This window comes from Myotis brandtii, unplaced genomic scaffold (genome assembly GCF_000412655.1).
Source record: "Myotis brandtii unplaced genomic scaffold, ASM41265v1 scaffold388, whole genome shotgun sequence".
In the NCBI taxonomy this organism is placed as follows: Eukaryota; Metazoa; Chordata; class Mammalia; order Chiroptera; family Vespertilionidae; genus Myotis; species Myotis brandtii.
Window position 1 is genome coordinate 3,053,994 of NW_005364882.1, and position 18,058 is coordinate 3,072,051.

The 18,058-nt window shown below is 39.9% G+C and overlaps 1 protein-coding gene and 1 long non-coding RNA gene across 4 annotated transcripts in view; one reads left to right on the plus strand and one right to left on the minus strand.

The window, feature by feature from the left end:
* The window catches only part of LOC106727204, a 13,084-nt gene extending 8,596 nt beyond the window's left edge, over window positions 1–4,488 (minus strand). Inside the window, exons 1-2 of the long non-coding RNA XR_001363382.1 lie at window positions 4,274–4,488; window positions 3,964–3,969 (exon numbers count right to left, since the gene is read on the minus strand). This is a non-coding gene — a long non-coding RNA (uncharacterized LOC106727204). The remainder of the gene's footprint in view (window positions 1–3,963; window positions 3,970–4,273) is intronic.
* The window catches only part of TDRD3 (tudor domain containing 3), a 136,944-nt gene that overhangs the window by 112,477 nt on the left and 6,409 nt on the right, over window positions 1–18,058 (plus strand). For all 3 annotated transcript variants that reach the window (XM_014544922.1, XM_014544921.1, XM_005872676.2), the window contains one exon: window positions 16,582–16,707. In XM_014544922.1, coding sequence (XP_014400408.1) covers window positions 16,582–16,698 — 117 coding nt within the window. In that variant the 3' untranslated portion in view covers window positions 16,699–16,707. The remainder of the gene's footprint in view (window positions 1–16,581; window positions 16,708–18,058) is intronic.

Below are 18,058 nucleotides of genomic sequence, written 5' to 3' on the forward strand. Positions count from 1 at the left end.
AGGGGTGTATATATCCTTTCTAATTGGTGTTTCTAGTTTCTTGGGATATATTCCTAGAAGTGGGATCACTGGGTCAAATGGGAGTTCCATTTTAGTTTTTTGAGGAAACTCCATACTTAGAACTTTACATTTGTGAAGTAGTAATAATACCTCATTTTATTACTTAACTTTGTACCCAACATTATTGTATGTTCTAAATATTAATTCATTTAAAGTTTATAGCTGCTTATTGATAGTGTAGCCATTTCAGGGTGGATAGCATTGTGGATAATTTGTGTTTTACAGTAAGAACTATAGCATCTAAATGATATATCCACTTTGTGTTATTAATTTTATGATCCATTTAATATGTAAATGAGATGGAAAGCACTTGATTTTTATGTTTATATAATCCTTTTAAGAGTTTAACATTATCAGTCTGATTCGCTCCTTTAGCCTTTGCGTGGAAAGAGCATGGGCTTTAGAGTCCAATATAACCTGGGCAAGATATATAATATTTTTAAACCTCAGTTTTGTTTTCTTTAAAAAACATCAATAAAAATATGCAATCTCATAGGGTTATTGTAAGGAACATAGTAGCTTCTCCATAAACACTTTGTTCAGTCATTAAATGATTGAAATGCCTGGCATACAGGTTCTTAATTACATTTCTTTAGTTTTCCTTTAAGACTTTGGAAGTAGCAGCCTCCCTGTGTTCACCTTCTCAAAGTCATGCTTGTTGACGCTGGCTTACAGCAGTCACTACTAGTTGAAACTTCCTAATCAGGAGGTTTGGGTATCTATGCCAAATTATCCCTCATGGAAGGAAACCCAAACTGCTTCTTTGTACTGTCTTTGTCTTTATTTTAATTCCTTTTCCCTTTACATTTCCCATTAAAATTTTCTATTTGAATGTTACTAGTATAATAAACTTCTTTATCAGGATTCTTAAAATGTAAAAATCCATAAATCTTTTTATAAGTAAACTAGTTTTTCTCACAAAATGAAAGAACCATGTTCCTTTTCAGCGGTTCTCAACCTGTGGGTTGCGACCCCTTAAAATACATCCTGCATATCAGATATTTACATTATGATTCATAACAGTAGCAACATTACAGTTATGAAGTAGCAACAAAAATAATTTTATGGTTGGGGTTCACCACAACATGAGGAACTATATTAAAGGGTCGCGGCATTAGGAAGGTTGAGAACCACTGCCTGAGTTTAAGCTAATAGTATTGCCTGCAAAGTTATAAAAATTTCCATCGTTTTCTTTATGAAAAATCAGTTTTCTTTACACTTTGAATTCCTGTGGTTTGACAGCCTTCATAAATCGGCGACTTCCGTCCCAGCTCTGACACAGAGCTCTTCAGCCATCCTGCTGTCTGTGTACTTGCTACCTGACACTGACAGGAGTCTTGTCCAAACTGGGCCATGCATAAATCAGTGTTTAACCCTGGGCGGGCTTTGCCTCCTCATTGCAGCTCAGCTTTTGAAAGACTGTCATGCTGTTATTCATAGATGACGAAATTGGAATTTGGTGTGTGTCATACATTTATACTCTGGAGGAATTTATAAACTGTTGAGAGTACCATAAACTTTTCTGGTCTTATTCGTTACTCATTAAGCCTTAATTAGTAATCATCAGTTTTACAGATTCCTGTACAATATACACATTATCACTGTTTACATCCCTTCCCTCTAGCCCAAGTATCTATTTGTCATACTTTTTTATTTTAATAATCAACTTACATTTGGGGGAGAAGGAGGTTGGAGGAAGAAAAGTTTTAAATTGCATATAGGAATACACTTTAAATAATCTCATGGATAAATTTAAAATTTTTAAAAATTGTTTGTTTTACCTTAATACTTTTTAGAAAGGTACATATTAAGTATTTGAAAAACTGGAGGAAATCTTTTGGCTATGTAGTACAGAAACTTCAAACCTTCCTAATTTGTTCTTGCTATTATTGTTTGCACAATGAATGAATGGAGGCGAAATAGCTTCATTCTTGAACCATAAGAAGAACATAATACATGTTTAATAGGAACAAACATTTATATATTCTTCCTTTGTCTAAAATGATGAGCAGATTACTCTCCAAGAGAGGGCACAGGCCGGGCTGGGGGACCCCCCCTCCCCCGCCCCCCGAGTGCACAAATTTTGGTGCACTGGGCCTCTAGTGTAGTACAGAAACTTCAAACCTTCCTAATTTGTTCTTGCTATTATTGTTTGCACAATGAATGAATGGAGGCGAAATAGCTTCATTCTTGAACCATAAGAAGAACATAATACATGTTTAATAGGAACAAACATTTATATATTCTTCCTTTGTCTAAAATGATGAGCAGATTACTCTCCAAAGACTGTATTATCAGTTCCCCCGGCCTCTATTGGTATCTCCAATATTTCAGGTGTAGAATTACAGGTGACTAAAACATCATTCCTGAATTTCAGTAAACCTAGAAATAGCATTATTACAGCAAAGTACACTATGTTTAATAGTCTTAATTAAATCAAGTGGTATGTATTGTCTACTTTTCCTTTACCTAAGTTGATGGAAATAAGTTTGTCTCCCTTATTAAGCTTCAAGAAAATCTTTGTGATACTTTTTCTTTCTTTAACCATCTAAACATCAAAAATTATTAAGAAGGTCTCCTAACCTTGGAAAGAGAATGATTTTTTTTTTAAAGCTCTAACTCCTTATATCTTGGACATTTTGAAATTTCAACATGAGGGAAAAATTTCTAAGCATACTAACAGTAATTTATATTTAGATTACAACAAGATTACAAATTACATGTGTACTGACTGACTTATTTTTTCGTTGTTGTTTTGTTAATCCTCACCCGAGGATATTTTTCCATTGATTTTTAGAGAGACTGGAAGGGAGGGAGAGAGAGAGAAACATCAATGTGAGAGAGACACATCGATTGGTTGCCTCCTGGACGTAGCTGACCAGGGCCAGTGATCAAACCTGCAACCCGAGTATGTGCCCTTGACCAGGAACAAAATGCAACACCAGCCAGGGCTGTATTGACTTATTAAGTTAAAGTGGAATAAATGGTTGAGAATATGAAGATTGGAGTTTCTTCTGTTCAAAACTGGATATAATTGGAACACATATAGTACCAGGCACCATGTACTAGTATAACCCTTGACCTGCATTAACTGAAATAATTTTTAGTATTCCCATTTTTCACACAAGGAAAACTACAAATACAGATTCAGAGCCATTAAATAACTTGCCTAAAATCATCAAGCCAATGGGCTGCAGAATTGATAGGCAGGTGTCAGAGTAGCTAATACCATAGTGTGTGATCTGACACTTTACCTGTAAATGGAGATACATGATACCAGCCTACTTGAGGATTTTGTGGGGGGTTAATAAAAGAACGTATATAAAAATTTTCAGCCTATCAGTAAGCTTGTATTCAATATGTGATACACTGTTTTGATAACATGTCTTCCAACCATTAGTTCATTCAATCTTAGTTCTCAAGAATTTAGAGGATTTTATATTGCGAAGTGAAGGTGTATATGAATAGAGGTATCAGCTAATATTTTTCAAGGGGCTAGAAAGAAAGTATTTTACATAGGGAAGAAAAACAAACCTACTTCTTTAACTTTCTATTCTATTGCTAAACAATTTAATTTTATACTGAGACTCTTTTCATCTTCTAAATTTCACTGGAATCTGCTTTCAAGATTAAACTTCATTTTAGCCATCCATCAAATGTTATCCTTTTAAATTGTAGTCCTCTAATTTCCACTATGCAAAAATGAATGAATAAATAAATAAATAAACAAACAAATAAATAAATCTATATATATAAAGGTCTAAGTGACCGGTCAGTTGTTCAACCAGTCACTATGATGCGCACTGAACACCAGGGGGCAGATGTTCAACGTAGGAGCTGCTCCCTGGTGGTCAGTGAGCTCCCATAGCAGGAGCGCTGCTCAGCTGACCCACAGGTGCAGACGCCGGGCTCACAGCTGGCGAGCACAGCTGCAACGGCATAAGTCTCTCCTGTGGACACTCCCCTTGTGCGCCCTTCCCCCATCTGGACCCAGATCAGGACTGACTGGGCATGAGCCCATGGCTGCTTCTCAGTCATGGGCATGCTGGTATCACCCTAGGACGGGTGTGTGGAGACTGCAGCGGAGTGGCAGTGAGCCTACCTAGTGGTGGTGGCGGCAGGCGCAGTGGGGGTTGGGATGAGCAGGAGTGGTGAGGTGCCCGGGCCAGGCTTGGGCTCCTCCCCAGCCGCCTGCTGCTTCATTCACTACTACATCCCTTGGGGGATGTTGGACTGTCAGTTTGGCCCGATCCCCGAAGGCCATGTCGAGGGACCCCACCAATGCATGATTTCATGCACCACGCCTCTGGTAAATAAATAAATAAATGCTAACAGATCATCAAAATAACTTGTCAGAAACTGACTTCATGTCAGATAGTTATTCAGAATACGCTAATGATTATACAGTGCCAAAATGATAAATTTAGTAATGTATGGGCTTTAATTGTGGTTAAATTTAAAACTTTATATTGGGAAAATAATTCTCTTTAAATAAAGGATGAAAGCCCAGCCAGTGTGGCTCAGTGGTTGAGCATCAACCTATGAATGAATAGGTCATGGTTAGATTTCCTGTCAAGGCACATGCCCGAGTTGCAAGCTCAATCCCCAATAGGGGGTGTGCAGGAGGCAGCCGATCAATGATTCTCTCTCATCATTGATATTTTTATCTCTTTCTCCCTCTCCCTTCCTCTCTGAAATCAATAAAAGTATACTAGACCTGGGAATAGGATGAAATACTAGACCTGGGAGTAGGATGTAGGGGTTTTGCTTAATGACAAGCACAATATGAGCATGCAGTGACTGAGCAGCAGCTAGAAACATTAAAGCAAGGTGAGATTGCACTGGCAGATAGATGCAGACTTTGTTTCTAATGGGAAATAATAGTACTATGTTCTAAGCAGACTATACTTGAAATATTCTGAATACTAGGTTATATAGAATAGTGAACGTTAAAATATATAAAGGAAAAGATGATCAAGATGAGGGATTCTGGAAATAATGGTGTTTCACAAATGATTCCAGGAAATGACTCTAAGTCTAAAGAATGGAAGACTAAAAAAAAAGTGTATAATACTTGTTTTAAAATAATTTAAAATATTTTATATGGCAAAGAAGACAGGCTCAACTAGGAGATGTGGGTAGAAGTTCCAGAATGCAGATTTGCACTTTGTAGTTAAGGTTACAGAGCAGTGGAGTTGGCCACTTGAGGAAGCCTGTGCTCCCTTTGTCAGTTAGTTGAAGGCAAAGAGCCAGAACCATCCACCAGCTGTGTGCAATGTGGTGGATGAATTTCGCACCGCAGAGAAGATCAGATCATTGACTACTGGAGTACCTCAAATTTCTAAAACTATGGCTGTATTAACTAGCCTGATAATTGACAAGGGTTCTTAAACATCTGTTACCTTTATGTTTAACTACAGAGAAATAATTTTAGTTCATTATGCAGACATTGTCAGTATGGGTTGTTGGGTATGAATGGGATTTAAATGTGAAAATATTAGTTACTTTGGGCCACTATCTGCTTTTTTATTGTCTAAATTTTTTATTCCTGTCAGTCCTATGTTTCTTAAATTTCACTAAGGGGGTGAAAACATCAGCAAATGATTTTATTACTGTACTAGAGGCCCAGTGCACGGAATTTGTGTGTGGGGGTGGGGGGGGAGGTGTGTGCCTCAGCCCTGCCTGCACCCTCGCCAATCTGGGACATCCCTCTCACAATCCAGGACTGCTGGCACCCAACTGCTCGCTGCCTGCCTGCCTGATCACCCCCTAACCACCCGCCTGCCAGCCTGATCGATGCCTAACTGCTCCCCTGCTGGCCCGATTGCCCCTAACTGCCCTCCCTTGCCGGCCTGGTAGCCCCTAACAGTCCTCAACTACAGGCCTGGTTGCCCCCAACTGCCCTCCCCTGAAGGCCTGGTCACCCCTAACTGTCCTCCCCTACAGGCCTGGTCGCCCCCAACTGCCCTCCCCTGCCAGCCTGGTCGCTCCTAACTGCCCTCCCCTGCCTGCCCTCCCCCGGTCTGGTCACCCCCAACTGCCCTCCCCTGCAGGGCTGGTCCCCCCCAACTGCCCTCCCCTGCAGGCCTGATCGCCCACCACTGCCCTCCCCTGCCAGCCATCTTGTGGTGGCCATCTTGTGACCACATGGGGTGGCCATCTTGTGAGTTGGAGAGACGGTCGATTTGCATATTACCTCTTTATTAGATAGGATTATTAGGTATTGAGATTTTTTTCTTGTCCTATATATTAAAAGGCCAACCACCATAAGCATAATGACCGGAACAACCAGAGACCAGAACCACCATGGCCCCTCACCGGGCTGGCCCCGCCCCCAAGCAAGTGGTTAGCGGCAATCAGGCAGGCAGGCAGAGTGGTTAGGAGTGATCAGGTAGGCAGGCAGAGTGGTTAGGAGCGATCAGGTAGGCAGATGGCCCCTCACAGGGCTGGCCCCACCCCCCAGCAAGCAGTTAGGGGTGATCGGGTAGGCAGGCAAGTGATTAGGGGTGATCAGGTAGGCAGGCCAGCGGTTAGGGGTGGGCAATCAGGTAGGCAGATGGCCCCTTGCAGGGCTGGCCCCTCCCCCCAGCAAAGAAAGAGGGATGCCCAGGCCACCAGCGGCAACTTTGTTACAGGTATGCCGCTGGCCAGCGATCGCCCCGCAGAGGGAGGCCCAGGCCAGCCAAGCCATTGCACCCCACGCCTGTCGCCTGCAGAGTGAGGCCTCCGATGGCAGGGCACTGGGGGGGGGGGGGGCTGGGGCAGCGCTGCACAGATGGCAAGCAATGGCAGCGGTTTGGGGTGGGGCCAGCTGCCTGCAGCCGGGGGAAGGAAAGCCCCGATAGGCCAAGATCTCAGGCCAGATCTAGGGACCCTACCCAAGGGGTCCCAGATTGTGAGAGGGTGCAGGCCGGGCTGTGGGACACCCCCCCCCCGCATGAATTTTTGTGCACCGGGCCTCTAGCCTATACTAAAAATAGAGTAATATGCAAATTGGTCAGGACGCCATCACAGTAACGACCAATCAGCAGGCTGCATGTGCAGCAGGTGCAGGCGGGTGGGGACTTGCTGTGTTGGGGACGGGAGTGGGGCCGCAGCAGGGGCCTCTGTGCGCCTGCAATGGGAGTCTGCAGGCCTCTGCCACAGCCTGGCCTACCTCTTTGGGACAATCCATCGAGGGGCCACGGATGGGTGGGCAGGGCCTACCTCTTTAGGGCGATGGATTGTGGGGCTACCGCACAGGGCACAGGCCAGGATGGGGAACCCACCCCCCATCCCGAGTGCACGAATTTCGTGCACCGGGCCACTAGTAATTATATAAAGCATGTCATGTCTCCCCTCCCCACTCCAACCCTCAGTACTTTTTAATGGCAAAGATCTGTTCTGTGTTTTGTCAATTTGACATGGAGATTTGTTCTAATTTTTTTCTTACATCTGTATTTCAGTTCACTATAGCATACCATAACTATTTGCCTCAGGTGGTCAGTTATATAAAATACATTGGGCTGACTGCTTTAGAATGAAGATTGCTATATCATTACTGGCATTATGATATAGTAATTATTACTTTCAGAGAAAGAATTAGTTAAACCATCTTATATTAACCTACCAATTTAAGATGTAAGAATGTTATAACTTATGAAAGTGAAATGATTAACCACTTGTGATTACTGCTTATATGTCTTAACCATAAAATATTCTAAAACATATTTTTCCAATTAGCATAGTGGAGAAAGCAGTTTCTTTTGCAAAGATAAGGTGTATACATTGACCTGAAAACATCAACAGGCATAGATAGGCATTTTTCATTATTGATCATCATTGCTACACCTTCACTTTTCATATAGTGTTTCTAACTGGTTTCTCTTCATTGCATTCACTAAAATTTTAAGGGTGATCTAAAGGCAAGATTTTTTAAACAGGTTAATCATGTTAATATATTTTTACCTTTCTCTTAAAATATTCAGATTTTATGCAAATAGGATCTATACTTTTTGATTGATTGTTTTCAGTAATACTTCTTTGCTAATTTCCTCCCCCTTTCTCTTCTGTTTGCCCTTTTCCTTTTTAATAAAAAAGAAGAAGACTACCTCCCAAAAGAAACAACATCAATGGTAACAATAGAATTATTTATAATATGAAATGATTAGTGTTTGTGTAGAGAGTTTTTTTTTAATTTCTGAAAAAAGAAAAAGAAAACAGGTAGCAAGAATCTTTCTTCTTGCATTGGCTCTTTCAATTTCTTCAATGGCCTTTCCACTTTCCTTATCTGCCCAAAGTGGTTTGAGGGATATTCTCATAACACACTTCCTGATTTTTAGCAAAATCTGTGAGTTTAGATAGTTTAATTGAAGTGGGCATGTATGTTTTATTTTTAAAGAGTTACTTAATTCAGAATAATGGGCAACATAGATGACTTATTTGCTAAATTCTTTATAAATATATATATATGCCTAAGCAACCATCTGACCGTCTGACCAGTAGCTATGACGCACACTGACCACCAAGGGCAGATGCTCAACACAGGAGCTACCGAGCTGAGGTGACTTGGCAACTGCAGTTCTCGGGTAACACACCCAGAACCAGAGAGGAAGAAGCCTGATTCCTGGGTGCGTCAGCCGAGTACCGCTCTCGCAATCCAGGACCCCTCGGGGGCTGTCGGAGAGCCAGTTTCAGCCTGATCCCTGCAGGCCAGGCCGAGGGACCCCACTGGTGCACGAACCCATGCACCGGGCCTCTAGTTTCATATAATTTTCCTTGTAAACCTATGAAAAAGCAGACAGAGAGAAGTTGAGTAACATGGAAGAAGTGGTGGATCTAAGATCTGACTTAGAGACTGAGGATTTTTTTTTTTAAATATGTTTTTATTGATTTAAGAGGGAAAGGAAGAGGGAAAGATAGAAACATCAATGATAAGAGAGAATCATTGATTGGCTGCCTCCTGCATGCCCCCTACTGGGGATAGAGCCTGCAACCCAGGCATGTTCTCTTGAACGGAATCGAACCCAGAACGCTACAGGCCACAGGCCAACGCTCTATCCACTGAACCAAATCAGTTAGGGCATGATTGAGGAATTAAATGCCAATGCCATGATCAAGTATCTCTCAAGGAAATCTTTGAGTAGAGTGGGATCTTTACAAACAGGAATATTCTCCCTAATCTGACTTCTAAACAAGCTTTTGAAATCTATTTAACCTTTAGTTAAAATTGGCAGTGAGAGTTACACATTTTACAAGTCATATATTCATCCTTTGGACTTCACTGTGGTATTTCAACAAAGAGGATGACCATTAAATGAAGTTTATACTAGCCTCAGGGCAGGAACCATCCATTTATTTAAAATTGATCTTAAGCTAGCTATTAGAAAAAATTAAAACTGTCTGAAGCAAGAAATGTTAATACACTACGCACGATGAAATGGAAAGTACTTCAGAGCAGACAGCCCAGGGGTGTCACTGGGCCTTGGCCACTCACAGAACTTTGGGAGTGTTACTGTGAGCCTGAGTTGCTTCATCTATAGAATGGTGAGATTAAGTAAATCAGTTTTGTTGCAAGGATTAAATGAGATAAAATGCAAAATAGCAGGGACACAATAAAATAATCATTTCCTTTTTTTCTGTTCCAAGTTGTAAATAAACTTGGATGTGTTTTTGAATGGATGAGTATATTTTTATTGTTTGTAATTTGATGAGGGTGACATGTTTGCTAGTCTCTTTTTTTTATACTATATTCTCTTAGTTAAAATATGGATGCAGCCTTTTGATATTTAGTAGAATTTTCTTGAGCACCTAAGCTGCCAAAAATAGCTGTTTTGTTTGTATTAAAGGGTAGACCTCAATGATGTTAGAGGAAGGACACTGGTTAATAATTCTGTATTTGCTTTTACTGTCATTTAAACATCCAGTTTTCTTTCATCTTGAAGTTTAGCTGTCTTATTCAGGTTGTGCTTTAGTTGGCAGATGATAGAATAAAACCCTTGAGCTAGGAATTCAGATGATCTTCTAATATCTTATAGAATCATCAACAATTTCCATTCTTATATAATTTTAGAAAACCTATTATTTTCTAAAAAGAGATGATCAGAACCACAGTGAAATTTCCCACAGTTCTCTTGGAATTTTGCATGATACGGGAATGCAAACATTGTTACCTCAGCCAGGCATTTTGGAGCAATTGTTTAGTAATTAGATTTTGGATCAGATTTTTTTTCTTGAATTGGTTTTGTTTTTTATTTCTTTTCTGCCATAAATATTTGATTTAAATAAAATATTACTGGGCATGATACATATTATGGAGATATTCTTAGAGCTGCTTTGAGGGAAAGGGAAGCTATAATTCTTCATTATATTTTATTCTAAAATGATATTTTACTCAGACTTTTAACCTTTAACTAAAACAGGCAGTGATACTGCTCACATATATATGTAAAAACACATATGTAAAAACACTTTAACCTGAGCCCATCTATTTTATTTATTTATTTATTATTATTTTTATTTTTTTAAATATATTTTATTGATTTTTTACAGAGAGGAAGGGAGAGGGATAGAGAGTTAGAAACATTGATGAGGTACATGCCCTTGACCGGAATCGAACCTGGGACCCTTGAGTCCACAGGCCGATGCTCTATCCACTGAGCCAAACCGGTTAGGGCTGAGCCCATCTATTTTATATTAGAATTCTGTATGCAAAATTTCATTTTAAAGAAGAGTACCTACCACATTTAACCCCCAAAATGGATAATACCTTTTTAAGTTTACATTTGCTCAATTAGGTTCTCTCCAATTCCCCTTCCAATTCAGAAATTCATGGTTTCTCACTCTTATTACTTGAAGCATAGTGAAGGGCAGACAGGACTGTGAATCAGAAGACCTTTGTTCTAGCTCAGGTGATGGTGCTAATTATTTGAGCAAATAATCGCATCTTAGTTATTTGGACTAACTGTGATTTACAGAAACTTTCTCTTTTATACTCTGTGGTTCCAGGCATCCACAGCCCAAATTATTTTGTGATAGAGTTATAAATATTGAATTAGAATATATTGCTTAAACAAGGATAATTGGTAAGTTAAGGTTCAGTGTTGATGCATGATTCCTATGGGCACAATTGTTATCCATTATCTTCACAGAAAATAAAGACAAATTCATCCTTACTTTCAATTTTCAGTTACTTTAATAGAACATTAATATAATTGAATTAAAATAGATCATTTAAAAATATTTTAAGTTCCATTTTTAGAGTCCATTACATTTTGTTGTTGTTGTTTTTTAATGGGACAGAGATACTTTATTTCATTATTTGGACTGACAAATAAAATCAAAGGTTCAAGTTTTTCAGTGGGGACCAAGAAGAAATGTTACTAGTATCCAAGGTATGATCAAAATTAAACACAACCTAGACTCTAGAGCCAGTTCAGAAAGCTCAGTAATCTTCAAAGCTGTTTTCACACATTAATTAATGACATTCCAAGGATGAAAGAAATGTAATTCTCATACTCTGATTATGATATTACTGATAACCACAGGAAGAATCTGAATGGATTAAGATGTGTCATTTTAATAAGGGCAGGTCAACAAATACATCATCTCATATTAAGGATCTACCATATCATCAGCACTATATAAGGCACAGAGTATCCCACTTTATTTTTTATGATTTCAGAGAGGAAGGGAGAGAGAGAGATAGAAACTGTGAGACATTTCTATCAATGAGAGACAATCATTGATCGGCTGCCTGCTACACACCCCCAACTGGGGACCAAGCCCGCAACCCAGGCATGTGCCCTGAGCAATCGGGAATCGAACAGTGACTTCGTAGTTCATAGGTCGACACTCAACCATTGAACCACGCTCGCCCAGACAAGACTTTATTTTTTAAAACACTTTTAGGTTCACAGCAAAACTGAGAGGAAGGTACAGAGATCCTCAGTATCCCCCCTGCCCTTACACATGCATGGCCTTCCTCATTATCAACATCCCTCACTAACGTGGTACATTTGTTACCATTGATGAACGTACATTGACACATCAGTGATTGCCCAGAGTCCACACATTACTTTAGGGTTCATTCTTGGTGCTGTACATTCTATGGGTTTGGAAAAAGTATAATGACATAACGGTATCCTACAAAATAGTTTCACTGCCGTAAGAATCCTCGGTGCTCTGCCTTTCATCCCTTTGTTCCTCCCTAATCCTTGGCAACCACTGATCTTTTTACTGTCCCCATAGTTGTGCCTTTATTGCTTGACATTTTGGAAAAGCAGGTTTGTCTTTCAAATGATTGTTTGCTTAGGTTTTATATTAAAATTAGTTCGTATTTTCTATAAATTGACTACACAAGCTAACCAGGCAGGCAAAGGGTGGCCTGGAAATTCATAGAGCAGGTGGTTTATATATGAAACACTAAAAGAGATATGTACTCATTAGTATTTCATTGTTCTAAATATCCTAAAGTTCAAGGACTCTTGTGGAGGGTATCTGGTACACATTTTATATGCTGGCTTGTTTTTGTGACTACTATATAAAATATGTGAGAAGGAACTGACTCAGAGAAACTTGATTAAATTACACACAAAATAGCTATTCAAGGACAGGTGACAGCATAAAGCAGTTTTTCTACAGTTTTTTTTTTATGAAGAGAATTACCATCTCCACTGTCCACTTCCACCAACCAAATAATCTCTCCTTGTCTCCCCATGAGGTTATGGCTGTGGGAAAATGCTGAAGAAATGGTAATTGAAGATGAGGCTATTCAGTAAGTTAAGTAACTATGAACATGCAAATGGGGCAGAGGAGAGCTGTATTGTCAGCAAAGAGAGCCCCGCACAAAAGTTCCATAGAGGGGTCAGCATTTAGGCCTCAGTGGCAGAAGCAAAAAAAGAAATGTCCAAGGGGAGAAAGGGAAAGGGTGGCCAGCCCAAACTTCCTGAGTTTCAGAATTCTTTTCCAGGCTGCCCTGGGACTTAGGAGTAGGAAGTCTTCCCGTCCTTCATTTGCCTATCCCAGGGTTTCTCAGCCTGGGCACTATTGGCGTTAGGACTGGATAGTTCTTTGTTGTGAGGGTGTCAGGATGTTTAGCAGCATCCTTGGCCTCTAACCATTGGATGTAGTAACAACTTCCCCAACCCTACCCCTTCAGTTTGTAAAAACCAAAAATGTCTCCAGTCCCACTAGTAGTTGCCAATAGCACCCCACAGATGTCACCACCCCAAACGCTTCAGCATTGCCTAGTGCCCCTTGGAGTACAAAGTCACTCCCAATTAAGAACCACTGATCTAACACCCTCCTTAGGGTACTGGTTTGTACACACACCTACACTTGACCTTACTTGTAGAATAGAGAACTTGACCTCTAAATGTGTTTTGCACCTCCCACTGAAGTATGTTTAGGGGCCAACTGACTGACTTACAGTAAGCTTTTCTAACACAGCTCATTTATTAATGAGGAATGTGTATCTGCCTGTGTTCTTACTCCAGAGACAGTATGCACTAATGAAAGACCGAAGATGATAAGCAGGAAAGATGTGGTTGTGTCCTGCCAAACATGTTTTATACATAAAGTTGTACGTCTCCATTTGCATTGGTGATTTTTCTTTAAATAGCACTTCATTCATGCTTGCATTTTGTATGATTATTGCATTCTGTATCTTTTCACTAAAAGGAACAATAAACTAGTAAATATTGGCACAAAGAGAGGGCACATTTTGAACTTCAGTTATTTAGTATTTTAAAACCAGTTTTTACCTGATAGTGTGGCTCAGGAGAGCAAAACTTTGAGTTCAATAAAATGGTTCTAAATCTCAAAAGCTTAGGGTGAAGATGACATTAGTCACTTCCATTTTATGAAATTTATCACAAGTTTTTAAAGAACCCTGCCTGAGAGTCAGAAACAAAGTGGCTGCGGTCTGGACTTTTCCTCTGATGAGCTCTGTGACTTGGGGAAATCACTCACCTCTCTGGGTTTAGAGATTCCTCATCTCTCAAATCTAGGGGACAGACTAGATGGCATCCCAGGACTGTGTCAACTCAAACATAATGTTAAAATTTACAATATGTTCATGAACTAGGAAATTTAAATTCCTTTGAGTTTTAAATCTGTTACAGAGTAGTGAAACCTAAAGGAAGAAGAAAAACTAGAACAAGGCTTAAATTTCATTCAAAGATGACTCCAGATAAACTGATGTATTAAATTGAGCTGTGTCATATAAATGGAAAGAGGTACTCATTCAATACTAAAACTTATTAGCTCGAGACTACAGGAGGTGGTTTTTGTGGGTAACCAGGCTTGCTATCAACTACTCTGCAAGAGGAATATTTGAAAGTTTAAAAAGCAAGATTGTGCCTTTGACAATAACTGAAAACCAAGCTGTCAGTATCATTTTTGCTTCCGTTTTGTATAGAAAGATAGTGAAAACATCATACAGTGTGAAGAAAATCTTATGGTCTGTCATCTCTATAAAATCACTTAATTGGCTCTGGCTAGTTTAATCTGTGAATCTTTTAAACACAGTAGAGACAGCTTTTGAAAGAGCAGTGTCATCTTTCTTATATAATCTAGCTCAGCAAATGTAGTGTCCTGCCTTTAACTGTATTTTATTGATAAAATGTAGATGTGTATGTTCTTTGGCCAATTCTGCAGCTGGGTGTAGAGAAACATTCCATTCTAATTCCTGAAATAATTACTTCATCTCTTACATTAGCAAATATATTTTTGTTCTCAGTTAATATGCAAAGCTTCAAATGTTATATTTCATAAAATTAAATAGCTCCTTTTCAAATTTAGCTATATTTGATAATTATCATTCAGAACAGTGACCAGAATAATAAAAACTAATTCTCTTCTTTCCTGAACACTTTTAATTTTTCTTCCTGCATTTTAATTGCTTTACTAAATTATAGACATAATATGGATGCTTCTAACCATTTTGAGATTGATTGTTAATGAAAGGGGCATAGAGAAAGGAGAGCTAATCTGGAGCTTGTCTCTAAAATATAGTTATTGAGTTATGCCAAATATAGAGTGTCCCCAAAAATATATACACATACTTTGAATAATTATAAAGGCAGTGTTTATTAAAATACATTTCATTTTCATAATTGAGCTATCAGTTATTAAACTGTGTACGCATTTATGGGGGGACACCATGTATTTTGTCAGATTTCTCTGTTTCCTTATTTAAGTGATAAATTCCCTTTCAGGATGATCATTAATTTTTGGCTGTTGGTTTATCTCTTTTACATGCAAACTGAGACTTAGATTTAGCAGCAATCTTTGAGTAAAAGCTGAGGTTTGCCTTTGAAGTGTTAGGGCAAAGTCCTAAAGTTTACCTAGGCTTTATTGTCCTTAATATAAAATGGAAATAGTGGCTCTTTCTTAAGAATGCAGTGGAGGAAGCCTAATGAGTTCATGCCTAATACTAGGATTTAATCAAATTTTCTTAGCATCTTTCTGCTCCCATCAAGTAAGACTATAGTAGCTGAATGGGTAAAATGTCAAGAGTAGAACTCAGTCTTTCCTATAACTTCCTCTGTTGTTAATAGGGTCAAAGGAAACAATCATTTGGGAGATTTAGAGATATAGTGAGGAGGAGAAAGAAATCGTGCATGATTTTCCAAAATCATGCAAATTATTGTGCTCTGATAATGCAGTTGGAATGGAAACTCTACTTTTGAAATAGATGTCGCTTTTTTTCCATAAACAAAAAGGAGCGCCAGTGTTTTCTTGTCTCTAAAAGGAAACATACTTCATAGCTCCATTAATTTAAAAACACTAAAACAACAGGGTGGCAGCACTCAGTAAGAAACCAGTGTGGCTTTCAGCTACATTTCTGTTGCTTCTAAGTGCTTTTCAAATATTATGATTAACTATATTCTTTCTGCTTACCCTAATTTCCCGTGCTATTCCTTAAGCTGGCTGATCTACCCCCTCAGCAAGAAAGAAAATGAGAAGAAAATAGTTTATGTCTTACTGTGGTGATTGCTATGTCTTGCATGAAGCTTTCTTTATATGTAAATTGTATTTCTCTCATTCCAATCCATTATTTTTTCCTGTCTCTGGATGTAAAGTCTTTTAGCAATGGTGATTTTGTCAGATGAGGACAGTTGGTGAATGTCCTGTGGCTTTTCAACCCTTTTTCCATATCTTCCTAAAGTCCCTCTCCATGCTAAACACCTAGAAATATTTAGACGCCCAAATATTCAAGAAAATATCTATTACAATGCTTGGTTTTCTTTGTTTTCACCATATTGTGTCATTTGATGAGGTAATCATAATATTTTGTAGAAATGGTTTCCTTTCTAGAATTAAACTTGCTTCTAATGTTACTACTATACATTGTATTCTTCTGTTACCTAGGACCAAAAGAGGCTTTTTCTTCTCCTTGCCTCCCTCTGTTATAAAAGTTGACAGATGTGAATCATAGGCAGCTAAAGAGGGTATGTCATAATGGGGCCATAAAATGCATTTAACTTAGGAGACTTGGAGCTATTTTGAACATGTTACATCACTATTCTTTGCAAATAGGAGGAAGAAGGAACCTATGACCAAACTCTTGAGTTCCGTAGAGGAGGTGATGGCCAGCCTAGGAGGTCCACTCGGCCAACCCAGCAGTTTTACCAACCTCCCCAGGCTCGGAACTAATATGAGAAGGTAAGGTTGACATTGTAAGGTGGTTTCCATATTTAAAAAGGTGTTATTCATGTGGAATAAGTAAGTTTAATTATTAATATTTCATAACAATGTAGTATTAGAAAAAAAACTCATGTTTTAAAACTTTCAATTATAAAGTATGTATGATTAAACCATAGTTAGAAATTACTTTTCCACCAGCCCTTTCTTCACCAATGCTATCCTTAATCCCCTTTTTCTCCGTACCTACTCTCTCCTAATGGAGGGGTACAATCAGCAAAGTGACTATAAGTTTGAAATCAAGAAGGTGAAAGAAAACAAAGTACTAGCTGGAATAATTGAGTAGATTTTTTAAATTAATTCAGTTCTTTTTAAGAAAGAAGATATATTTCACTCATGATCCATTTAGACCACTTGCCATTCTTGCTACAGTTTGCTGTGTGGAAGGCCATCCTATATACTAAAAGAGAAACATGTAAATTGACTGTCCCTCCACTACGCTCACCAGCCAATCAGGAGAGTATGCAAATTAACCCGACAAAGATGGTGGGTTACTTTGCATACACAGGCGCCGAGGGGCCTGGGTCCCGGGAACATCCTCGGGACCCAGGCCGCTCCTAGCCTGTAGGCCCGCGCATAGACCCTGGACGGCCGGGGCCCCAGAATGCCCCTGGCCACTCCGGGCCTACGGGCACAGGCGTCCATGCCCCCCAGCCTGGCGCCCATCAGGGGTGAACAGGCCAGGCCTCCCCGCAATAGATCGCGGGGCGAACAAGCCAGGCCAGGCCTCCCCGCACGATCGATGGCAGGGCGAACAGGCCAAGCCAGGCTTCCCTGCGATTGATCACGAGGTGAACAGGCCAGGCCAGGCCTCCCCGCGATCCCAGGCGAAGACGCTGCTCCGCTGACCAGCTTGTGTTGTGAACCTGTTCAGGTGGGTGGCATGGAGTCTGGAGCCTCTAGCCTGCAGCCACAGGAAGTCTCCCTCTCCCCAGAGTTAGGAGCACCAGCCCAGGTCCACCCAGTGGCCTGGTCCTGACTGCAGGGGTGAGTTCCTGCAGGCTGGGGTTTGATCCCTAGGCATTAGCAGTAGGAGACCAGTGCCTTTGTTATTGCTGTGTGTCCGGGTTTTAATTGGACAAATGCCCTGCGGTCCCAGGCGCCAGTTTAGCAAAATCTTTTAGGAGGAGAATTCTGTCTGGGTTTCCTCAAATTCCCTCAGCCACTACTCACCCCTCTGTAAAGGTGCAGAACAAGTGAGGCCCCTTAAATAAAAATCAAAGGTCTCCAGAAACAGTGGGCCTCTCTCATCACAGTCATTTGGACTGGATGGCATTTGAGTATTTATCTAGGCACCATGACAGGGAACACA